Source organism: Oryzias latipes, chromosome 24 (genome assembly GCF_002234675.1).
Source record: "Oryzias latipes chromosome 24, ASM223467v1".
NCBI classification, from domain to species: Eukaryota; Metazoa; Chordata; class Actinopteri; order Beloniformes; family Adrianichthyidae; genus Oryzias; species Oryzias latipes.
This window is the reverse complement of record NC_019882.2, coordinates 10378637-10404360: the sequence shown is the minus strand read 5'-3', so window position 1 is coordinate 10404360 and position 25724 is coordinate 10378637. Positions and strand designations below refer to the sequence as shown.

General features: G+C 40.8%; 2 protein-coding genes across 6 annotated transcripts in view; both read right to left on the bottom strand.

Moving 5' to 3' along the window:
* The window catches only part of tab2 (TGF-beta activated kinase 1/MAP3K7 binding protein 2), a 28102-nt gene extending 27522 nt beyond the window's left edge, over positions 1-580 (bottom strand). The window contains exon 1 of one of the 2 annotated variants that reach the window (XM_020714459.2): positions 219-580. The gene's annotated coding sequence lies outside the window, so the exon portion shown is untranslated. The remainder of the gene's footprint in view (positions 1-218) is intronic. The other variant, XM_011491665.3, reaches the window with a different exon arrangement.
* Positions 581-13279: 12699 nt separating this feature from the next.
* cdk19 (cyclin dependent kinase 19) overlaps positions 13280-25724 on the bottom strand; it is a 38087-nt gene continuing 25642 nt past the window's right edge. For 3 of the 4 annotated variants that reach the window (XM_020714454.2, XM_011491663.3, XM_020714455.2), the window contains 3 exons: positions 24906-25139; positions 19750-20841; positions 13280-16633 (listed from right to left, as the gene is read on the bottom strand). In XM_020714454.2, the coding sequence (XP_020570113.1) occupies positions 20728-20841; positions 24906-25139 (348 nt within the window). In that variant the 3' untranslated portion in view covers positions 13280-16633; positions 19750-20727. The remainder of the gene's footprint in view (positions 16634-19749; positions 20842-24905; positions 25140-25724) is intronic. The other variant, XM_004083617.4, reaches the window with a different exon arrangement.

Below are 25724 nucleotides of genomic sequence, written 5' to 3'. Positions count from 1 at the left end.
CCGCTGAATGGCTCCGCAGATAAACGGCCCCGGACACTCCAGTTTTAGCCGACGGAGCTAGCTGTCTGCTGGAGAGAAAAACTTTTTCCACATCTGAAAACTTTTCCCCACATTTTTTTTTTTCCAAACACAACGAACCGCAGCCCAGCCGCTACTTTTCATCCCCCGCCTTCATTTAAAACTCTCCCTGATCGTCTGCTTTACTAAAAGCTCTCTACCTTCCAGTTTCCGCCGCCACCGCCGCCGCTGTCCGGGCCGCCTTCAACACCCGACACCGCCACCCGAGCTCCGGAGGGCCGCGGAGCCAAGGAAGGGAAGCCAGAGGGGGTCCAGCTGCTAGCAATGAGAAGAACCGCACTGAGGGCCCGGGGCCTTGGTGTCCTCGAACGGCTGCAGGGACAGTGAAGGCCAGCTTCGGCCGCCGGTGTGTGACAGAACTCGGGACCAGCTCGGTGACAGCTCCTGGGTTCGGCCCCCTCCCCTCAATCCGCCCCGAACTTTTCTCTTTTTCCTCAGACACGAACCAAAATACAGCTCAGAATATGGCGGCTGCTCGGGCGCGCTGTTCTCGCGAGAACAGGACCTGCTGTCCCTTTTTTTTCCACCGTACACCCCTGCTATTTTTAAACTCAAAATAAAATAGAATAAAATAAACACATGTTGATCGTTTACTTTTTATACTAAAAAAGGGTCATATTTAAGCATTAAATGCCTATTTATTCTCTGTATATTAAGTGTTTCATACTTTACTATAATTGTTTACTAGTAATTACAACTTTTACTCTTATTTGAATTTTCTCTTTTTCCCTTTTTCTGTTTATACCCCACCTGTACTTGGCACTAGTCTATCAGCCACTGTTAACACCTGATTTCTCCCCTTAGGGATCAATAAAGTTTTATCTTATCGCAGTGTTGTGAATTAGAACCATCATATAACTGTAAAATTGCAGAAGCTGTATGCTTATGGCTGCTTGGACAATCCGTACACAAATCAATCGGGTTGTCAGGGTTTAAAATTTGCATGAACGCTCAGATGAATTTATTGTCAGTAAATAACAGACACATCGCTGTCATATGTCACTTGTATTCATTGTATTTTCAGATCTGGTGTTTCACACGCAGCTCAGACATATTGTTTATAGTGCTTTGAACATAAAGTGCATTCTGTCAAAAAGCCTTCGACGGGTGTAAAGAAAGACTTTACTGCAGTGAAAGAAAGTAAATTTCAGACACAATTCACTAGGTAGATGGTACATGCTTATACAGTGCCTTTCTACCTTTATTTAAGGAAGTCCCATTCACCCCTGATCATCCTGTAAACCTGCTTGGTAAAAACATTTATAGCTTTTAAAGTTCACCTGTCCTACCCACGCTGATCCCTCTTAACACTTCTGCAGACCAACTCAGAAGAATATATTTGGACACATTAGATAAAATAATTAACGGCACTTGCGTTTATATTAAGAAAGAAGTAACAGCAAAGTATTTTTCTGAATAAAAATAATTTAAGAACTAGTACTTACTTTCATGTATAAAATGAGGCTCCATTGGAAAATATTTGTATGATATTCCAAAGACCTCTGATGATTATGCACTGAGTGTTGATTGTAAAAGTTTTTCTGGTCTGGTTTCAATTTATAGTAAGGTCTGACTTCAGTTTCTTTTTACATTATTGGTGCTCTTCCTGCCATTTAGTTACGGAGTTCCACAAGGTTCTGTACTCGGACCAACCTTTTTTCTCTATGCACATTTGTTTTCAAATCATAATGAGACCAACGTCTATCATCTTCTTGACAGCCCTGAGTCGGTCATGAGGTTTCTAATTAGCCAGGTGTATTCAAATCCAAGTCTTAAGGGCCACCGTCCTGATACTTTCCAAACAACCCAAAAGGGGCGACAGTGGCTCAGGTGATTGAGCGGGTCGTCCAATGATCGAAGGGTTGGCGGTTCGATCCCCGCTCCCACCAGCCAAAAAAAAAAAAAAATTTCATTGTGTCATTGGGCAAGACACTTCACCCTCCTTGCCTCCAGTGTGGCTCCACTGGTGTGTGCATGTGCATGAATGTGGCAAAAATCCTAGCAGTTGTCACCATATGTATTAATCTACAGGTTTCTAAAGGCCAAACATTCTCAAAAATGAGTAATGAGGAGCTCAAAAATCTTGATAGTTGTCAACACACACATAACATTGACTTTATTTATAGGGCTCTGAAGGTAAAAAATGAAGCCTTGTGTAGCACGGTCATAGTGACCAGGGTTGCATCCAATTCTGTCCTGAAAATTGACAATTACACAAGAAAAAGAGTTTGCTTCATCCATCAACCTGCCAATAAAAAGGCTCATCAAGTTCCTTCACAAGGCAAGTTTATTTGTATAGCACATTTAATTTACAAAGACAATTCAAAGAGCTTTACATAAAACATTAAAAGAAACTGTAAAAATAAATAGTAAAGGTGTGATCATTAAGATAAGATAAGTTATAAAAGAACAGACCGGTCTCATGCTGCGGCACCTTCCGTCCGTGAAACCAGGGTTCAAATCCGGGCTGCTCCCTGTTCCCTTCTCTACTTCTGTGCCGGTCCCAAGCCCGGTTGCTTGGAGAAGGTTGCGTCAGGAAGGGCATCCGGTGTAAAACATTGCCAAGTTTACCATGCGACTTGTTCGCTGTGGCGACCCCTGATGGGAAAAGCCGAAAGCGAAAGAAGAAGTTATAAAAGAACAGAATTAAATCAAGCAAGCATTAACAGTGCAGATAAAAACTTTTGAATACAAGTTCTAAGACATTCAATTTTTCTGATTAAAACAATCATCTTCCTCCACAAACACACACACATTTTATGAATAAAAAAAGGTTAGTAAAAAACAAAACTTAACCAGCCTGTATGTACATTTGTTCTCATGTAAGAAATGTAAATCAGCCTCCAGTGGTCACATAAAGAACTGCAACATTTGGTACATCAGGGTTGGATTTGAATTTGGCAATGAAAGTTGGGGGCTTGGTTGTCACATGCCAATTAAAAGACCATGTGCCCTTTACATTTAAATTATAATGTTTAAAAATTTCCTCTCACCCGAGCAGAAAAATATATTAAATGTGACCAAAGAAAGCAATCAAAGCATTAGCTATCAAACTTTATGTATGTTAATTTTTGTTGTTATGTTACAGCATTTTACTGTGTACTTATTTGTGCAACAAGCCACCTAGTGGTGTCTTGGTGAACTGACTTGCTTCAAAATACTTTAGTTTTGAAACCAGGCTCAAACCGGAAGTCATAATTTTGTACTATGGTTTCATCTGGTAATGATATAATTAATACTAATTACTTTTTATTCATTTCATCCAAAAAAGAGCAATTTTAACTCCTCGTGACCTCGAAGAACCTAGGCAGTTCTGCGGGAAGAACCAGGATTCTTCTGTTTTAGCCCTTAAAGCTGTCTGTTCAATTTGGGATAATCTGTCAAATCCTTTCCTTGAAGATCATATTCCTCCCTGCACCTACAGGAAAGCTCCTTTCTCAGAGTGAAGACTGTGTCAAATAAGAATGAAAAAGCAATAACAGAGCAAACCGCTCACACTCTTCAGACAAATAGCCATCTGATGAGTGAAATTACAAATCACGTGGACACCAGTTCAGCCCTGCTGAGATTACAAGCCTCATTTATGATAACTGCGTTTTATCCACTGACACCTTCATCCATTACTGGGCAGGAGAGGAAGGAGCAGCCCTGAAGGTCCGACCGCCGCAGCTCTTTATCAGACAGATCAGAGAACAGGATCTGCAGGCGAGTGGAGACAAACACACCAACTTCCTCGCTGCAGGACTGTAAACACACTTCATTGAGCCTCTTCATCACAGGATGGCTGCCAGACAGCAGAGCCTGTGCAGTGTGAGGTTTCCTTCATTTCCTCATTGAGATTAATTTGAAACCCCAGAACTTAAACAAATCATTTTGCTGCTGTCTGACTTCTGCGACTCCACACCCAGTGACATCTGCACAGAAGATCAACGCGCACAGCTAGAACTCATCTTTGCAGTTTAGCATATATAAGGACAGCACTTTTCAAAGTGGTGCTTTAACGCTGGTCTGCTGCAGAGAAGACGTCAGCCTCAGAAACTACTTGTGAACTTTGTTTCTTTGAAATGAACTTTTGCAAAAACAAGCAGTAAGAGGTGAACTTTCCCTCTGAAATGATGCATTGTATCACTTAACATCACATTCAGAATATATATCCTTTTTCATCTGCTGCTACCATGACGTTGCCCGGCAAATCAAATAGTCCACTTCTTATGAAAAACGATTTAAGCGTAAAAAATAACAAGATTAAAGTACTACTAACTGATTTAATATTTATTTATTTTTTAAAGAGATCATGTAGAAGCAGGGTAGTGCCCTTTGTGGGGTCCATCATGGGAAATCGATGGACTTGGATGAAGCAACCACTTTAAACCTCCACGTCGTCCATTCATTTCTGATAATGGACATCCCATTGGGCATTATTCCTAGCATGAACAAGTCAAAACCTACATGTAACACACCTTATATCTAAACAATTATCACAATGTAGTTAATCTTCACATATTGTCACACTGTGAATCTCAAAAATAGAAAATTCTAAAAATAATGATCAGTTTTTACAATTTAATGTGAGGTTTTGCTCTCTGTGGGCTTATTAAGGAGTAAACAATTGTCAAAACTCACTCTGTGTTTGTTAAGTCTATTTAAGACGTGACTTTTATTTGTACCTTACTGTTTTCAGAGGTATTTAAATGCACCCACACACAGCAATAGAAAGTTTTCAGTCATGTCAGAGACATTCGCCAGCAGTTTATTTTCTATTTTTTTCTGCAGCATCAAGTTTTCATTGAGTACATCTTTGTTCCTGTCTTCCTCTTGGTTGATCATTTTTGGTCAGACCCCCTATCTGTGGAAACCATCAGCTGATCCGTCGCCGCGCTGCGTTCACCCCCATGAGGGCTGAAAAGAGACATTTACCAAGTAGGATGGAAACAGTCTCATGTGCCAGCAGTGACTCACACAGGTGACCTCTGACCTTAAGTTCGCAGTTTGGAGGGGAAAATCCCCTTCTTTTTAGTGAGATGTAACCCCCCCCATCAAAGAGGCTCCTCCTCTGAGCGATAGTCTGGAGGAATGCAAAAGCTCCATGACTGAACAGTGAATCAGCGAAGAGGCAGAATAAAGCGATGGCACTCAAAAAGGCTCCAGCTGACATGGAGAACAGCTGCATTTCTGGGGTCCTCCTGCCTCCAGCGCCTCCTCTGCTGCAGCCTCACCCTGACGGAGCAGCGTGACAGAAACCCGCTCAGACGGACTCCGGTGCAGGGAGGCCACACACAGTTCTGGCAGGAAACAGGCCCGTTTTCTCACGGCCCGAGGACGGCTCTTCATGGGTCAGCAGTTCAGCGTCTGCTCTGCAGCGGGTCCTGTTATTACCCCCGACTCACACAGGCTTCTGTGCTTTCACTGGGACAAAAAGGAGGCTCTCGCAAAGTCAATGGATCAGAGGAAGCAGACAGAGTTCACCATAGAGGTTATTGGTTAAAGGAGGACATCGACAAACTGGACTTTTGAAAATGTAGAACGGTTGAAACAAAATCTGCGAAATGTTGTTAAAGATTCTTTGTGCATCCGGATCTGTTTTTCTGTCTGTGTTTTGTTGTGTGCAGAACAAACAAAAATGGAAACAAAAAGGTTTTATTTGTTGCCTGAATCTGATCAGAGCCTGATGGAGCAAAAATCCTTCTTTACTTTACTCAGCTTTGGGAATTACTTTTGATTTGTCTTTTTCAGATACTCCCCTAAAAAACTTTTATAACTGGGATTTTTTTCTTCTATAACTAACCACAGATTAACTCTAGATAAAAATTTGGTTTATTCAAATTATAGTCTTAGACTGGAAAGTAATTTTTTTCTTTTTTGTCTTTTGGCTGTTTGGGGTGAGCGCAGCAGATCTTCTCCCTCCATCTAACTTTATCCTCTGCATCCTCCTACCTTACAAAACCTCCCTCATGTCCTTCTTCCATGCATAATCCTCCTATTTGGTCTTCCTGAAATCTAATATTAACGTTCATAACTATTGTTAGATGTTCTTGGTGATTTCAAGTAAAAAAGCCATTATTTTCACACATAGTGTGTCAAGCGTTTTGGCCCCACTTTTCTTTACCATGACCCAATCAGAGATTTTAATCCATGACCTCTAAAGGTAGACACCCTTCCACCAGGCAATGAATAGCATAACGTTTAGTGTCGCCTGTCAAGACTACTTTAGTTGTAAATTTGAGAGTTTGATTACTTTTTGCCTGTGAATAAATGCTTTTGGATTTTGAATTACTGCTTTCTGGTTGTGATTTGGTGATTTTTGCCCATTAATTACTGCTTATTGGTTTTGAATGACTGCTTTTGGGTAGGTTTTTGGTTTTTAACTAGGGCGTTTTGGTTGTGACTTAGTAATTTTTGATTGTGAATTAGTAATTTTTAGTTGTGAATTAGTACTTTTGGTTGTGAATTAGTAAATCTTGGTTGGTAATTTGTCCTTTTTTGGTTGTGCATTAATCCTTTTGGTTGTGCATTAGTGCTTTTGGTTGTAAATTTGTGCTTTTCGGTGGTGAATTACTGCTTTTGGTTGTGAATTAGTGCTTTTTGGTTGTGAATTGGTGCTTTTGGTTGTGAATTAGTGCTTTTTGGTTGTGAATTAGTGCTTTTTGGTTGTAAATTTGTGCTTTTTGGTTGTAAATTTGTGCTTTTTGGTTGTGAATTACTGCTTTTTGGTTGTAAATTTGTGCTTTTTGGTTGTGAATTACTGCTTTTTGGTTGTGAATTACTGCTTTTAGGTTGTGAATTACTGCTTTTTGGTAGTGAATTACTGCTTTTTCTATGTTAATTTGTGCTTTTAACTTGTTAGTGCTTTTCTGTCATGCTGTAAAGGCCCGTACACACCGGGACGAATATTCGCCAGGCGTTATTCGCCAGCGTTTTTCGCCACGTTTTTTGTGTTCACACCCAGGCGATTTTCGCTGACGATGAGTGGAGTGAACATGCAATTTCATTCCCTGACATTAGATGGCGCTTAATGTAAAACAGAAATACTCCTGTACACAAGGTGGCGCTGCGCAACTTTACGCTTCTGAAAGTCGCTTTTCACTCAGAAGAAGAGAGCAAGTATTTACACGCTTGTCAGAATCAAACAAAGAAAACATGAATATTTCAAGCACCAGTAGCTCCAACTGGTGCTTGGTTCGGGGATATTTTAGAATGTCCGTCATTATTGCTTCGCGGCTGTGTGTAGACGCTACTTGGCGTCTATCTTCTTCGCTGGTATGTGTGCTCAGCAAGGCAGTTTTGTGTTTGAGCGCCCCCAAGTTGTGTTTTACTGTAACTTCAGAAGCTACAGACACGTGAGCAAAAGCGCCATTCTCATTGGTCGAGTAGATTTCGACGCGACGCGTCAAAAAAAAAAACGAACCCGAGGCGTTTTTTTTTTTTGACGCTTTAACGCCTGGCGTTTTTTCGCGTCGGTGTGCACACTCTCGTTGGTGCCCTTTGTTTAGTCACGAGGCGTTAAACGTCGACGAAAATCGCCGGCGAAATTCGTCCCGGTGTGAACAGGCCTTAAGTGTCAATTGAATTGCAGCTTCCTTTTCTGTCACTAAACCTTTCAGATTAAAACCATTATATACAAGGAGAAACCATTCAGATCCATTTTTCTGTGTTTCTACATGTGTGATGTTGTGAAATTTTTTAATTACTAAGGTGTTACTTGCAGCAGGCAAAAGTCTGAGCACGTCAGATTGTAGCTGCTTAAAATGTTGAATTTTTTCTAATGTAAGAAAATCCTATGGAGCTTAATTTTTCTCAGAGTATTTTAATGGTTATTACTTGTTTTATCTGTAATGAAAGTGTCCAGATATTCTTGTAATCTTTGGACATTAAGTGATTGCAGATTAACATCTTCAAATGTGTTAATTGTTTTTTTGTTTTTTTTTGCTCGGTTTTCAAGATCAAAGGATTCAAGGAGTGTTTATTGCCATTTTCAGTGAACAGAGCAGTTTCACAGAATAGGAATTTGCTGCGGTGCTAATGTGCGACATAAAACACTTAAGAATAGAAAAAATGAACAACAGCAAGCAAAATTAAAAACTCACACAATGGTCAGAACAATAAATAGAAATAAATTGTGCAAACTGAGGATAATCAAGGTGCAGGTAGTGGACTGGTAACTGGACATGTAGGTGAAAATGTTTAAGGGGGGAGGAGTTAAAAAGTGTTCATGAGTCGAACTGCAGAGGGAAAGAAACTGTTCTTGTGTCTTGAGGTTCTGGTCCTGATGGACCTTAGCCTCCTGCCCGAAGGGGGTAGTTCAAGTAGACCATGTCCAGGGTGAGACGGCTGCTATCCGAACCGCACGGCCCCGGGGTCTGGAGAAGTATAGATCCTGGACAGATTGAAGGCTGCAGCCAATCACCTTCTCAGCTGAGTGCACAGTACGCTGCAGTCTGTTTATGTCTCTGGTTGTAGCTCCGGCGTACCACACTGTAATGGAGGAGGTGATGATGGATTCTATGATGGCCGTGTAGAACTGCAGCATCATCTAGGCCGGCAGCTTGGCTTTCTTCAACTGCTGCAGGAAGTACATCCTCTGCTGGGCCTTTTTGAGCAGAGAGCTGATGGACGGCTCCCACTTGAGGTCCTGAGTGATGGTGGTGCCGAGGAAATGGACAGAGTCACTATTGTGATGGGAGAGTCGACAGGATGAGAGGGGTAAGGGGGCTGTGATTTTTATGAAGTCCACTATCATCTCCACTGTGTTCTGGGTGTTCAGCTCCAGGTTGTTGATGCTGCACCACGACACCAGCGGGTCCACCTCCCTCCTGTAGGCAGCCTCATCATCGTTAAAGATGAGCCCGATGAATTTGACAGAGTCGTGGCTGCATGGTGGCGTAGTGGTTAGCGCTCTTGTCTCACAGCAAGAAAGCCCTGGTTCAAGTCCCAGCTGGGGGACCTGATGTTGAACATCAATGGAGGACCTTTCTGTGTGGACTTTATTTTCTCCCCATGCATGCGTGAGTTTTCTCCGGGGACTCTGGCTTCCTCCCACTGTCCAAAAACATGCTTCATAGGTTAATTGGTCAACTTAAATTGTCCCTAGGAGTGAATGTGAGACTGCGTGGGTGTGTGACTGCGGACACTCTACTTGTGACAGAGACTGGCGACCTGTCCAGGGTGTCCCCTGCCTTCGCCCACAAGTGGCTGGGATAGGCTCTGGCAGCCCCATGACCCCGAAAGGGAATAAACGGAGGAAGATGAATGAATGGCTGGAGTCATTGTATCCAATGTAACAACAACTATGTGTCAATCTGAGTTTGCTGCTTTTAGTTTGAACCATACTTTTAAGTCATTCAAAGGTCAATGTTAAAATGTTAAGTGGTTTAAACAGACTTCAATAAATTCATACAAAAATCTTGTAAACTGCAAACTAAGTACACACTGAGTCGGTCACACTCCTTAAAGCTGTCAGACGCTGCAGGAAACTGGAAGCTTTTTATTAGATCATAGATGAGTAAGTTAGGAGGAGCCAGCAGATAAATCAGTTTGAACTCACAGTCGAGACTTTGACCAGAGCATTAAAATGTTCAAAACAAGAGAGACGGGAAACCCCCCCAGCCCTACAACCAGACTAGGAGGGCCGGTCCTGATCTGGGAAGAGAATTCATGACCAAATGAAATGTCGCGGTTTGCAGAGCAGTTGTGAAGGCAGACCGGGCGGGGTGAGGGGTTGGAGCAGCTCCAGACTCCCATCTTCTACCCTGAAGGTCAAACTGACACTGAGCGAATGGGCCAGCGCCGTTTGAGCAGAACAGCAGGGAACACAAGGAAACATGAATCAGGGGTTGTTGGTGGCCCAGTCCCTGCAGCAGGAGTCCGGATCCAAGCAATCATTGTCAATTTGGAATGTCACACTCACACTGTCCAATTCTCTTATACAGCCAATGGTCTAAATTACAGGAAGCGAGAACATCCTGGTTTTTAGTTGCCTTCATACACTAAAAGATGAAATACACTGAAAACATTTTTTTTTACTTTTATTTGACAGTAGCTGGGAGGCTCCAGTAACCCCACAACCCTGAACAGGAATAAGTGGTGACAGCAAATGGATGGATAGATTGAAGTACTGAGTGTTTATTGATCAAATTTAATGGTGGGGAGGGCTAACCAAGGGTATCTAGCTTAGACTGGATGAAAAAACTGAACAGAGTGGCAACTTTAGCCATTTTGCTTCTTTCAGGGGCTATAAACACTTCATAAAGAGATTATTTTAAGTATTAACGTCTTAATACATGGCGTCCAAATTCGTAGACATCACTTTTTGGGTTATATTATCACAGTAGTTAATTCTGCTTAACTGGGGCCATCTATGTGTGTAGATTAAAGATGGTTCTGATCAACATAAATGACAACTGGATCTTTTGACACTTTGAAAATGGTTTGAATTAAAACTAGTAAGCCAAACTGGTCTTGTCTGAGTATCTAAATAAACTACTCATTGTCTCCTCACAGAAGTGGACGGTCAAGTTTGGATGCTAAGCAAACCTTCTTCCCCTTTTGAAGATTAATAGGCTTCCCTTAAATATATGATGGACAGCCCCTGTTATCAATACACAATGTTTCAGAAGCACTTGAAACTTTTCTTTTGTACTTTGTCATGGTTTAGACTAAGAGACCATTCCACATGTTTCTCTCTGCTTTGTCAGCCATCAATTAGTGCTTTGCTATAGTCTGGAGGTTACTTGTTTTTCCAGATCAGACCTACAGAAGATTCCATTCCTTTTTGTGGAGAAGGGGGCTGATGGAGGTCCAAATCTGACTGCCGGGGTTCTTTTATCTTGCTTAGTTGAACTCTGGAGTTTTCTTGAGTTCCATAAAGAGGGCGGCATCAGCACTGCAGGCTAATCCATCGAGTCTCAGCTTGTCAGTGCTGCTTAAACTCCTGCTGATATTGCAGCTCGCACCATGAAGACTTTCACAAATGAAGTCTGCTCATCTGCTGGTCTGTAGGCACCACAGCTGGAATGTTCGGGTTTGTCTGTAGACGCTTCTTTATCAGTGGAGAGTAATAGCAGGACAGGATCCCTCAGCGGAATCTACTCAACATTCTTAGCCTGATGTGCATTGTTTTTGTTTTTTCTAAATCACAGAGCACCATTTAGGTCATAAGACAAAGTCAAGTCATAAGTTTTAGGTCTTTGGTATCAAGTATAGTCTCCAGATGTGAGTCACAAGTCTATGTTCAGTCTCTAGTCTTTGGTCACAAGTCTAGTGTGGAGTTTTATGGAATAAGCTCCCAGCTCATGTAAGAGAGGCCGACATAGTTTCTACATTCAAAGTTAGGCTTCAAACATTCCTCTTTGGACAGGCTTAATGCCAGGCTAGCTAGTAATCAGAGAATATTTAACTTACTATTGTTATGTTTGAAATTAAATTTAATAGTAATAACAATTAGTTAGTAGGCAGCTAGAAGTTAGAAGCTGGGGTAAGTATGGTTCACTGGGGTTCTGTCCTCTATTCTCGTCTACTTCTACTCTCTATTTTTGATCATTTAGTTCTCCATGCCTCTGTTTGGTGCAGTGCGATTCATGCATTGTCCCTCTTTCCCGAGGGATTCAAGATTCCAGTTGACTCGTCTGTGCTCCTGTACTTCGCTGTGGGCCTTGTCTCTGCTCGTCTCATACCCCCAGCCATCCCCCAGTTCCATCTGAATGAAGCCCATCTGCTGGACTATTTAAACATGTAGTTGTAGAGTTACATAAGTTAATTCTTCTCTAAGAGTTCTGGTACATCGCCTGTCCGTCCTGGGAGAGGATCCCTCCTTCATGTGGACATCCCTGAGGTTTCTTCTTTTTTTCCTGGAATCTGTTTTTTTTAGGAGTTTTTCCTTACCGAGAAGGAGGGTCAAAGGGCAGGGATGCCCAGTTTAGCTTAGTCTGTTTATGTCAGAAGTCAGAGCTCTGTCTCCCCCTCTGGTCATCAACGGGAACCATCTCCAGATTTCTAGCCACACGTCCTGGATGCTGCACCCCTGACTCTCATTCACTCAATCAACCACAGCACACTTATGCTCTGCACTGAGCTGAGCTCAACGGGAAGTATTGTTTGTGCCACTCTGGCTTTGTTAGAGAGCGTTATAGCTGGACCTGATCTTCTGTCTTCTAAATCTGTTTGCTTGCTTGCCTGACCCTGGTTTAGCTTTGCAGACTTTTAGTCTAATAAAACTTAAAAATTGCTGCATTTGGATCCAGCCGTCTGCCTGTTCTAGTGTAGTTTAGCCATTACCTATTCTAGACTCCATGTTCTTCAGACGATGGTCACAACCTTAATATATGAAACAAAAAAACCTATAGTGCACATGTGTCAAACTCGAGGCCCATGGGCCTAATGTGGCCCGCCATGTCATTTTATGTGGCCCACAAGAGCAGAAAAGTTTTTAATTTCTTTAAAAAAAGAAAAAAGAAAAATGGTGTGTATTTATTCATATCTAGGGGGAATCAAACTTGAAATAACAGATTAGGCAACTATACATAAGGACTTAAAACACTGTCCATATAACCTAACCTGACAGAATCCAATTTAAAAGGATTTATGCTAGAGTAACAAGCAAACATATGTTTTCTATGCAACTGTAATTGTTCCTTTAAAAAGTTATATTAAATAGTTATTAAGGAGTAGTTACATTCATTTTTCATTACATTTAGTTACATTTATAAGTTATATCTGGCCCTTTGAGGACAGCTCACTGCTATGTTGATGTGGCCCTCAGTCACAAGGTACAAGTCCAAGTCAAATCACAAGTTTTAAATGCTGAGTCACATATCCAAGTCAAGGTAACACTGGTATTCTAGAATATGCAAAATAAATTAAATAAAAACAAGTCCCAAAGTGAGTGTTTTCTAACCTGCCTTTTGTCTATTGTAGGTTTAGTGCATTTTGGGTGATTTCAGAACTTATCCGCTGCAGGTTGACACTTTGAAGCATTTCATGAAATCTTTTCTCATGTCTTCCTGTAAAGAGGAAATTCAACTTTACGTGAAGGATGACACAAGAAACCAAAGAACCCGGCATCAACAAAAACTAACCAAAAAAAAGAAAAAGACCTGGAACAAACCGCAAACCAGAGTTTGATCTGTGTTCTCAAAGGACATAACAGAGAAATTAACAGTTACCATTAGGCGCCACCTAGTGGCACACAAACATGTTCAAGAAGAAATCAGACAAAGAGTTTTTATTACAGAGAATATAAAATTAATAAGGAGGACTTCCTCTCAGCTGACATTCATTCAGGAAATTTGACAGAAGCAGCTAAATACATTTTTTTTCCAATCCTTCCTTTCTGAACTACTGCTGCTTTCACTACAAACTACATGAATTTAAGTCGATCAGGTACAGAGGAGCGTGCACAGATACTCCGACCTGATAGATTCAGCTGTGATCAGGAAGCAGATGACTCCTGCCGGTCTGAGAAACCTCAGGGAGGAAGAGAACACTGCCAAACTGAATTGAACTCAACTGTGATTCACAGCAGAATTCCGATTTTTTTTTTTTTTTTTTTTTTTTTAATACAAGCAGAAATATTTGCTTTTCTCCAAGAAATACTTTTCCTTTTGGAGACCTACATTAGAAGCAAAGACTAATAGTTCAGTTGATCTACCTGCAGTCCAGACATTTCCAAACCAAAGTCAGGAAAAAATCTGGGACTGCGGAGCAGCTTGACCTCAGACAGGAATGGGACAATATCCTTCCAAATCTGCAGCCTCTCAGTTTAGGCAGACAATGACTGTTATCAGAGAAGGAGAAGATGTTCCCTGAAGGAGACACCATTCTGTGTTCAGAATGAATCGAAATCCTTCCTGAAACAGTAAAATGTCGACTTTTCTTTGTTCTGTTGTGAATACTATCTGCACAAATGGTTTTTTTTTTTTATCCAGTCTGCAGTTCCTCAACTTCCTCTGACTCGGCAGAAGTCGTGATTGCTGCAGGATCAGGAGCGTCCGTCCGTCTGTACAAACTCTGGGACCATAAGTGCTCACGTTCTGCATTGGAAAAAAAGACAGGCACATGCAAAAGGTATAAAAAAGAAAGAAAAACATTCGAATGGAAAGCGCCACCTAGAGGTAAACTCTGGCAAAAAAAAGTTTAGTGTCTAAAGCAAGACATTAAAAAACATTTAATATTTTTTATTTACCACTAGATATCTGAGCGACGACAGTGCATTCAAACACTACTATTGGATCCATATCTAAATGAGAAAGTCTTAAAATACTTTTTATGTACAGCGTTTCAAAAGGACTGTATCTGCGCTTCTGAAAAGATCTAGAAATAAAGGACTTCTGAGTGTTTAGAGGCGAGTAGTAAAAGTTCAGATGATAAAGAAAGTTGACTCTCTTTTAGATGAACTCCAACTGAGATGGACAGAAACTAAATATGTCACTTGCATCAAAACACAAAACAAAACCTGGATAGAATGAAGAAGCAGTGTGTGAAAAACGAAATACTTTCTTCAGTGACGCTTCAGTGAAATAAGGTTTCAGCGCAACTTCTGAAGATTTTCAGACTTTGACTGGACTTCATTAAAACATGTTGGTTCTTCTCTTTCTCATGGTTATATACCATATTTTCTGCACTATAAGGCGTCCTCTAATGAGGAACTCTTGTTTAGAACACTAACTTTTTAATGTGTTGCAATCAAGTTTGGGAGTTACAGGTGTTGTGAATACACTAATGCGCCTAAGACATTGCGTGTCAAACACCAGTTCTAGAGCTTCTGTGAACACAGTTAATAAAGTCCGACTGACGGTTGGACTTAATTCTGAATCTTTTGTCTCACTTAAAGCATCTTATAGTTCTGTGTGCCTTATATATGACATAAATTTGAAAACAGACCATTCAATGATGCTTCGACCTATAGTGCCGAAAATGCGGTAGGTTTCCTTGGGTCTTTGCAATGGTGTCCTAGTACTGAATCCAATTCAGTCAAGCTTACTCCAGAATCATGAAAATAGCCCCAACCATGCTGTGATTTGTTAATCATCGGATCATTTAACATCTAAAGACCTTACCAGTCCATTGTGTAAAAGCAAAACAGAAATTAGTCTGAATTTGCAGATTGATCTATGTTGTTTCTGTGGAGTGTTAATGACCAGTTATAGTCACGGATAAGGATACAGAATCAACTTTACAGGGGTCTTCCTTAGAAATGAGGTATGAAGTTCAGCCACCCAAGAGGAACCCAGAAGAGAGCAGCTACACCTCCAAATTGGATTTGAGATGGTTTGGAAATCTGGAAAGAATACAACTTGGACACCTTTTGGTGAAGCATCTGACCAGGAGGAGGTAGACCCGAGACATTCTGAGGAAAACCCTTCTCTTGACTGGCCTTGGTATCATCTTGGTTGAACTATAAGAGCCATTAGGGTAGTCAGGGGGTCTGGAAGTCCTTGCTAAGGCTAGTGTCCTCACGACTCAAACGTAATGGAATTGGTAGATTATGGATGGATGGATTTAAATCTTAGTTTTATGAACCTCAGTTGTTCCCTCTCTATCAACCTTTCCAAATAAATCTAAAAGTGTCACCCCCTAAAGTCTAACAACTATCTTAAATGTTTTTCTCTCCTGAACAGTCAATCTTGCTGTGGAATGACAGACGGCAAAATGTGTCGCCTTTCATAGAAATGGGTTTACAACCCTACCAATCCGAATAAAGAGAAATCCTGACAAATTCTGACAGATCATTGATTGGGTAAGAGGGACTTTTTCATACACCGCTTCCACATTTTAACCAATTTACCCTTATAAATAATGCCATAGGGTATTAAGTAGGGTTATGGCTCTGACCAGAAGATGTCTAATTCGATAATAAAAACACAGAGTGAACTTCTTTTCATCTGATGGGAGCTGCCAGTTTCTACAAAACATTATGCTACACGATCAGGAGACAATGTGACATTACAGACAGAAGAAAACAAGGCACCATCCACACTAATGAGAAGGTCTGAGGCTCTGCAGAGACACAGAGGAACACCTGTGGATGCGAGACAGAAGGCTGTGACGGCTAAAATAAGGGCTGTACAGTGAGGAGGCATCAGGACATTCGGAAAGCACGAGTCATTACAGGAGAAAGAGGAGAGGCGCAGAAAAGAGTGGTAGAGATACTCAGGTCCTGATCTACTTCTATGATACTTAAGGCAGAGGAAAGCTTACAAAGTGGGTATTATTCGTCCATGAATGGAAATAATAAATATGATTGTATACTATCCATAAATATGCATTTCTTTACAATAAATCGTTTAGAGTACATCTTAAATTGTGTGAAGAGAGTATGAGCTGCTGTACAATAATGACAGGAATGACTTGTCAGCTGTCTAACATCAGAAAACCTGTCAGCTTCAGTCTGGTTTCTTTGCATAGGTGTTGTTGGGCGGTCAGTCAGAAGGGCATGAAGACACTTCACTGTGAGCTGCTCTTCGTGTTCTTTGCTTCACGTTCCGCAGGGTTTAGAAAATCTTTGAATAGCTGCTGGTTTTGATCCCGGTTGTGTCCGACTGACCCAGTTCCCCTTCTGGACCTGTGCACCAGACCATCAAACACAAAAGGAGAGGCGACGGTTAAAATACTGTTCAGACCAAACCAACTGGAAGTATCTATAAAAGCAGCAACAAGGATGGAATTTGATTATGTTCTCTAAATTCTCAAATGGTGCAGCCAATCAGGGAACACTGGACCAAAGGACTCAAGAAAAAGTTCACTGGTGCCTATTTTTAGAAACAACAAACACTCAAAGAATTTTCATTTTCTACATAGGACTCCATATGATCTACGATCACGTTTCCATGCTCACAAAATATTCAAATATCGTCAGATTTCTTAACTTATCAGAATTTTGACAAGACTATTCAATCAACCTAAGAACAGATGTTATCTATCCTGTAATGAGAAATTGGATCAACCTATAAATTCTCCACAAAAATATGTTCTCTGGGTGGCTGTGGTGCAGAAGTAGAGTGGTCGGCCTCTGATAGGAATATTGCAGGCTTGAACCCTGCTTTGCCTGCCTATGTATTAAAGTGTCCCTCGACAAAACCCTGAACCCTTGATTGCTCCCTCCTGGTGGTCTGGCTAGCGCCTTGCAGCTCTCCCACCATCAGTGTGTGAATGTGCTTCTGCGTGGGTAACCAGGAAGAGCTTTGGTCATTAATGAAGTTAGAAAAAAGCTATTTCAGTATGTCCTATTTGTTAGATTGTTATCATAGTTTTACGTCTGTGTGTGTGTAAGATATGCATGAGAGTAAAGTCACAAAATTAGGATGTCATGATGGTGATTGTATATTCCGCAACCATGGCAACTGTCATTTGTTCCTCGCAAAATAAAAGAAGGACTGCAAAATCCGTGCGTTTTCTATTATAAAGACATATTAGTTCCCATATGAACAAGCTATAAGCACTGCGATGTTTATCAAAAACAGAATAACAAGATGTAGGAAACCTTACGTCATGCTATTTTTGCTATTCAAAATTTCGTCAGATAATGGGCTAAAACATGTTGCATTTCTAAAATCAATTTGCAAATATTCCTGGTTATCTAGGTTAAGAAGGCACGTAAACGAGACTGCAAGAATTGATGGATTGTTTTGTTTGTAGATGACACTGTTATCTTATTTACGACGGAGTTTTAGGGCCACCAAAAAAAAGGAAAATTATGAGATTTTAAGTCATACATTTACGAGAAAAAAGTCAAAGTGAGCATGCAGAGCAGCAAGTAAACGCCGCGCAGCAGCAGAGCAGACCGACTAAACTTAATTGGACAGGTAAGATGAATGCTTATTGATAACGTTCCAAATGTTTGGAAGCTCATTTGTTTGATTTATGATTTATCAATGTTTTATTTATTGATGGGTGTTTTGCAGGATCTCTGCAGCCTGTTGATGAAGCCATCGGTATCCCTGCAGTTGTCCACTTCAGTTCATTCCTTTCTTTCTCCACCAAAGACCAGATCACTACGTTTGTGTGACGCTTCCGTGTGAGGAGGAGCACTTTTAGGCATTTTCAACGTTCTAAAGCTAATATAACAGACTATTTTCATTCATCTTTATTGTTTTATGTTGAAACGGGACGTTTCATCTGGAGGAAGGGGTGTATGTAACACTGTTTACTTCCGCACTGGTGTTCAGGTGACAGGTTCATGACGTAAGGTGACAAATGAACTTCAAGTTATGTGAATGAAAAGGAGAATAAAGGCTGCAGTGGTCCTCTACACCCAAACGTGTCTCTGAGCTCCTTATTTTACAGATGAAACTCCGCTTTACTGACACTGAACCCTGGAAAGACGGCTACACTAACAATAATCTGATTTTGAGTCGTCAAAAGGTTCAGAATCTCTTTGTTTTTTAAACCTATACGGAAATAAAGCTTAACACAAGGCTCCACATATTTCAGCTTCAAGCATGGCTCTGAAAAACGGAAAACTTTGTTGTTTTTTCCCTAGTTAATCTATGACTTTTTCCCCGTAAGTTTATGAGATTTTAAGTCGTAGTTTTATGAGGAAAAAAGCCGTAAATCTACAAGTTTTTATCTCATAAATTTACGACTTAGTATCTCGCAATTTAACAGTTATAACTTTCTCATAAATTTACGACTTAAAAGTCGTACTTAAAAAAAACATTTTTTTTGTAAACTGGCCCTAAAACTCAGTCGTACTTTTTAGAGATCAACAACAAGTTTCAAGAAAAGCTAAAGAGTTGGTTGGCAAGGGAGAAACGGTTTTGCTGCAATAAGACTGTGTAATTGAGAGTGACCAGAATGGAGCCACGGGGCTTCAAAGATCAGAGGTAAAGAAGATGGAAGACTTTAAGAACACAATGTGAACACTGCAGAGCAACAGAAAGTGTGAAAAAGACGATAAGGGGAAAGTACGATATTTTTTGAACTGACAGGAAAGTCAGATGTGACCTGTGACAAAGAAGTGAAGTCTAAAACAACAAAAAAGTGTAAAAAAAAGGAGATGAAACCAGTGATGTAGTATGTAAAAAACCTGAGAAAGACAAGAGACAGAGCTGTAGATAATGATGTTTTCTCCTGAAGTGACAACACAGTCATTGGTGCATCAGAAGAACAGTTCATTTTAGATGTATTTTGAGAATAACCCCATAACCTCCAGAATCCAATTCAAACTCCTCCTGTTCACCTTTAAGGCCCTCCATAACCTGGCTCCTCCTTATCTCTCCGACCTCATCCATATTAAAACCCCCTCTCGTTCTCTTCGGTCCTCCTCTTCTGTTCAGCTCTCTGTCCCTCCGGCCCGACTCGTCACCATGGGAAGCCGAGCCTTCAGCTGCTCGGCTCCCAAACTCTGGAATTCCCTCCCTCCTGATCTCCGTAACATAGACTCTCTTCCTACTTTCAGATCTAAACTCAAAACCCATCTGTTCATTTCTGCCTTCCCATCCTGATTCACTTTTAATTTTATTTATTATTTTTATTGTGCTTTTAATGTCTATTGTTAACCTTTGTTTTGTAAAGTGTCCTTGGGTTTTTTGAAAGGCGCTTTAAATAAAATGGATTATTATTATTATTATTATTAATAAATCAAGGGAAGCTAGATGAAGAAGGTTGGGACATGTTCAAAGAGAAGATCCTAGATGGATGGTTGGATGGGTAGATGGTGTGTTTACAGGGCAGACTCACCAGTTGTTGGTTCCAGGTGTCTGCAGGTGGGTTCAGCGCTCAGTGCAGTTCTGGTAGGTACATGGATGACATGCATAAAGAAGACACACAAACACACACACTCACTCACACACTCCCATGCACACATGCACACAATAATACCTCATAGAACAATTTCAAATTAGGCAGTAACAATCTGAGGACGCTAATTTCAGGATTAGGGGGTCTCTTAGCTGCCCTGCACATTATGCGCACATTTGTGTTCAGAAACCTTCAGAGTCTGAGGGTCCACCAAAAGATGGGCGTCACTTCCTGCTTCACCTGAACAATCTGTGGACCACAAAGGGCGAGTTTTGAATGCGAGTGTTTGTGATCAAAGTTTCCAGAAGCTGTAGAATCAACTTCTGACTTTGAGATGAATGGATCTAAATACAGAAACTTGATAAGGAGAAGCTGCTGCTGATGAATCCCTGCAGTTAGAAACCAACAGTCTGCTGGAGGAGCGGCTCTCGCGAACCTTTCCTTCAGATAATCCAGAAAAGGAGACAAAAGTGAACACTCCTGCATTTGCTTCAGCTCTTTGACTCCACACGTAACATTCCGATTGACATCAACAGTAAACCGCGGAAAGACATTGAATAGAAGAAGGTGCTGCATAATTTACATATAAACAGAGCTGAGGAACTTCCCAGCTCTTAGTCTGACCGATGCCTTCAATTCCACCGTTTGTTTTGAGTCTTTTTAAATATCTCTCAGCAACTGCATGAGGCAGAAGTTGTTAGCTTGTGGGGTGATTGTTTGGTGTGTGTTTTTTTTTTTTTGGTTGATGTGAATTCCGGCCTTTGAGCTTGAGACCACTAAAGGCCATCCAGATAAAGATGCCAGCTGAGGTTGAAATGAAGGATGAAGGAGCTGGAATGTAAACGCCGGCTGCTGTGTGCTGAGGTCGTTGAGGATTGGTTTGCAATGATGAGGAGGGGGCTCCTCTGCTGGTTCCTCTTAGTAACGAGGGTACTGAGAGCTCTGCTGAGACGATGAAGAGTAACCCATGGTGTTCTGGGACTGGGTGGAGCTTTGGGTGTTGCTTTGGTAACCGAGGCGGGAGCTGGAGTGCTAAAGAAAGATGGGAAGAAAAAAAACCAGGATGATCACCTAAGCAACACTGGACTTCATGTTTAGCCCCAGAGTTGTAATCTTTCTCAAAGTCTGGTTCTGCCTGATAGTTATTTTTGGATCATTTCATCAGGAGAAAGCCCTTTTCAGAAAAATCTCAGATTATTGCTGTTTAAACTTTCTGAATTTATTCAAAGCTGTAGCTACATCTGAAGAAACCCAAAGAGTTTATTGTCAAACCCTAAATTATGGACGCTGAGTGATGGACTAGACTTCTATGACCCTTAATGGGCACAGACAACCCAAAAACCCGCAGCACGAGTCAACCCCCGAACAGCTACATGTGACTAAGACATCAAGTTGATTGTTGATTGTCTATTGTCCCGTGGTATTTCTGGTAGCAGACAAATTACAGCCATAAATACAGTAAAATGGAAAATCTGCAGCCTTTTTTGTTTGTTTGGTTACTTTGCTCAACACTTGACAACAATTTCAAGGATATTATGGTACATTCTAATAGACAGACGAAACTTTTAAGCTAAATAATATTTTAGGTGAATTTGTTTAGTGAGTGTGTTCCTGCAGTTTCATTCTCATTCCAGTTGGTGGTGCTGCAGGCCCAGCTTTCTTTGAAATTGATGCTATCCTGCTTTCAAACATCATGCAAATATTGTATTAACCTTCACGTTACAAGGAATACATTAGTCAGTTGAGTTTAGTGCAGTTACTTTGTCTTCTAGATGACTCCAAACTATTATGTGGCTTAAATACAGCAAAAATACTGGGAAGATGTGCATGATGGGATTTACAGCATACAAGCTGTTGAAAATAGGACACTATAGTGTGTGTCAGTCAGCATCTATTCACCAATTGTCGTTTGGTGATTTAAAGCCAGTTTTTTAGCTCTTACGTTGCTGCCATTTTGACCAAAATTTATTCTAATTCCTCATTTGAAAAATTGGGTGAATTGTAACACGGCCAACCAGGCTGGACGGACATGGACGGACATGTGTCAATCAAATGACCACACCCTAACTTTGTGCAATTTGGATCTTAGGAAAATAATCTAATCATGAAGTTTGCACAGAAAATTGTTTTGGATGTTAAATCTACCTATAGATGTGAAAAAAGGCTAAAAGTAGTCTCTTTCTCTTATGAAGGGATTTTCCATTGTAGCGAACTAAGCTAAGTATAATTTATGTAACAGGACTCCAAGTGGGTACTTGAAGAACTGATATGTTCAGGAAAACTTGATGCAAAGAGGGAGTAAAAGTGCAACCCCAGTTTATAAAAGCCAACCAGGAAGGCTTTTATAAATCTCAGGTTTTGACAATTACTGTCAATACAAAGAAGAAACCTCTGATTTTGATCTTGGGGGAGCTATGGTGTACAGGTAGAGCAATCAACCTCTGATTGTTTCCAGGTTCCGTTTCCACCCTGCCTGCCCCTTAGTCGAAGTGTTTTTGGGCATGACACTGAATTCCACATTGCTCCTGGTGGTTACAGGTTGGCGGCAGTGTAAGGCAGTGGAACTGCCATCGGTGTGTGAATTGGTGTGTGTGTGTGTGTGTGTGTGAATGGGACGGTGACTGTATTACTAAGTTAACATCTGGCTTGGAAACGTGTTCGAGTGAGACTTTTAATGAAGAATCTTTGAAACTGTATGTATTTTGCGCGTTTCGGGCTTCCACGTTCAAAACTCTCGCATTCACTCATCACTATGCAAGTTTTTAAGCCTGTTTTCAGGCTCTACGTACACAAAAACCTAGAGCCTTTGGCAACCCTTTTCTGGAAATGTTAAAACTTTACAATCACGTAACATAAACACCTAGCTGGCTCTCATTTTACCAAAAAATGTACTTTTAGTTATTTCTTTTATCTTATTTTGCTTTACTAATTGTCACTTTAAATTATCACTGACCTGAATAATTTGTTCTGTGTTTATGAAGACCATTTTGTTTTTTGTGTGTTCTACTGCTCTACACATCTCCTATTCGTAATCCCTGGAGAGTTGCTCTTGGTATTAATCACATCTGTTGTACTTCCCTTTTTTTTTCTGGAGGATTGGTGATGGGATGTGTATCGCCTTTCTGTTTGGGGTTCTTTCTTTTTCTTTTTGGTTCCAATGTGTGTGAACAGGGGGGGAAAGGAAAAAAAATGGATATATTGTTTCATATCACGTGTTCAATATTGCTGTTCTAAAACCCAAAAAAAAACAATTTTGAAAAAATAAAAACCTAGAGCCTATAGGAGTAATTGTGTGCTATAAGTATGCATGTTTGTGATGTAATGCTGAAGGGTTTACTCTGACCTGTGCCCATCTGATAGGAGTCAGCTGTCTTTCCCTGAAAAAGTTACCCCTCTGTGGCCTCATGGAATCACCTCCATACTTCTCTCTGGTCTCCTTTCCCTCACACCCTGACATTAAACTCCACTTCTGTGACATGTGTCATGTGTTTCTGTCATCTCTTAGTCTGCACCCTCAGCTCTCTTCTGTGATAAACACTGATAAATGTGACGCCTGACAGGAAAACAGATGCTCCACGTCGCTCTGTCAGCAGGCGCTCTGGACTGGACGCCACTTATCTACTGGTATTGTCTACTGTGGAGATGCACGTGTTTTCTCCACCATTACTCTTTCACTCTCAAACAAAAGCTCCTGGAACTAAGACAACAGGATTATATAACTGTAATGGTCAAAATGTTCTGCTGCCAAGTCATTACGCAGAATAGAAATCCGGTTTCCATGTCAAGATTCAGCTCACCGCTACATTAATGGGTGTGAACCCTGTAGGCAGTTAAAAGCCTGGATTCTGCTTTGACCTTCAAAAGCAGGCCGGACAGAAAGGGCGTCTGTCCATCTATCAACATGTCAATGACAAACTAAAAGCAAATAAGTGTGAATCAGACTCTTTGAGTCACTATCTCAACAAATCCTGTTGACAAACGTTCATTTAAGGCTGTCATGAGGAGGAACATCACTTGAGACCAGCAGAAGCCCAATCACACACGTTCTCCATCCAACATAAAAGCAGCTGGTCAACAATTTGTCAGTCTGATCATCCACAGTAATGATTTTTTTAATCTGAAAGAGATTTACTTTGGACGTGTGTTTCTGTATTTCAAATAAAGCAATCTCTATGAACAAAGAGTGTCTCGCTTATCTTTTTGGTATCGTGTGTTCAAAGGACATTATCCCAGAGGTCTCTTGGTTTGTTAACATGCAGTTTTGTGAAATATCCTGTCAGCATAGTTTGATGGTTTCATGCTTTCACAAAGTGGCGCCTCAAGAAACCTCGCATGTGAACCGAAGCTTTAGAATTGTACATTTATTTTGACTAAAATTACAATAAAGGAAGGAATGTATAACTTCAGATGTAGCTTCCAGTTTATCAATATTTTACCCCAATTTCTGGCTCATATTTTTTCTGAATCAAGTGATTTTATTGTTGATGATTATAAACAACTAACTAAAGCATCCATAGACGTTGTAGCTCCACAAAAAAGGGAAAACTCCAGCTACAGCACTATGGAGAAATGAAAGGTTTAAAAGCCTAAGAGGAGAATACAGGAGAGTGGAGTGAAGCTGGGGGGAAGTTTAATTATTCGTTCCTTCATCACTGTTAACCATATTATGGCTTCTTTGAGTCTGAGCTTTAAATATAGAGTAATTTCAATTACAAAGAATAACCTTGATTATTTTGTGACCATCATCTAATTCACCATTTTAAAGGAAAATCAACCATTTTTATCCAATCACTTTGAGACAGATCTGTAAGCACAACTAATTGTTGAACCTAAACTGAATTGAATTGAAGCGTGCAGATATGGAGATGCAGCTCTCAGGTTTTCTTTCAGTCTCGTTCAAGATTTTTATCGTTTCACTTGTTCCCTCGCCGTGAATGAAAGAAGTCATCTATGATTAGGTAAAAAACACGTTGGTGAGTTGGGGTCTACTTATGTAGTACTACTGGAGTTAAAGGGTTAAATAGTAAAAGGGTTTAAAATGTGGGAAAGCTGATATCAAGAGACCCAACAATCGACCACACATTAGCAGAACTTACCTGGTATTCTGACTGTAAAACCCCCGTGCCTGAGGAAGCCCCAGAGGGCCCGAGCCGAGGTTTCTTGTTGGGTGGACCCTGATCCTGACTGTGCTGCAGACCCCCACCGCCGGTGGCTCCCGCGCCTCCAGTGGTGCCATTGGTTTGGGCCGAGCTCTGCTGGGAGGGGGCCTGCTGGGCCGTCGTCTGTTGCTGGTTCTGGGTCTGAGTCTGGCCTGCCGTCTGCTGGTGCTGCTTGGTTTGTTTTTTGCAGAGACACACAAAACAACAAACTTAGTTAACACAGAGAAGACAATGAAGAACAACCTGGGAGGATTCTTTAGGGACTATTGATTTACTTGTTTGTTGAGCAACAACAATCTGACTAAACAGTAAAAATGACCTTAATGTAAGCAATATGTTTATGCTGGTTACCTGTTAGGTCATCTTGTTTACATAAAGCTTACTAAGGTCTGTATTTTAGACAGATATAATTTAGAGGTTTGGAGGTTTTGGTATGTAAAACATAAAATAAGTATAGACCAAAGCCAAAATGAAGTGACTGCAAAAAAAAAAAAAAGCTTCTAAAGAAGATACATCTGGGGATAGAAGCTAAAATCAATCAGAGGTCACCTTTTAGTATACTATGTGTCTGATCACAGACGGCCTTTGTTCGTCCTCCTTTTCAACGTCAGACCTTGAAATTCTTGGATACTTTTTCTTCAAAACACAAACTCTGTACCTACCATGCTGATCTGCTCTCAAAGGTACCAAGAAGACATTTGAGGCACAAATGGTGTATTCAAAGTATTCATTAATTGAAGTAAGAATACTTGTTTT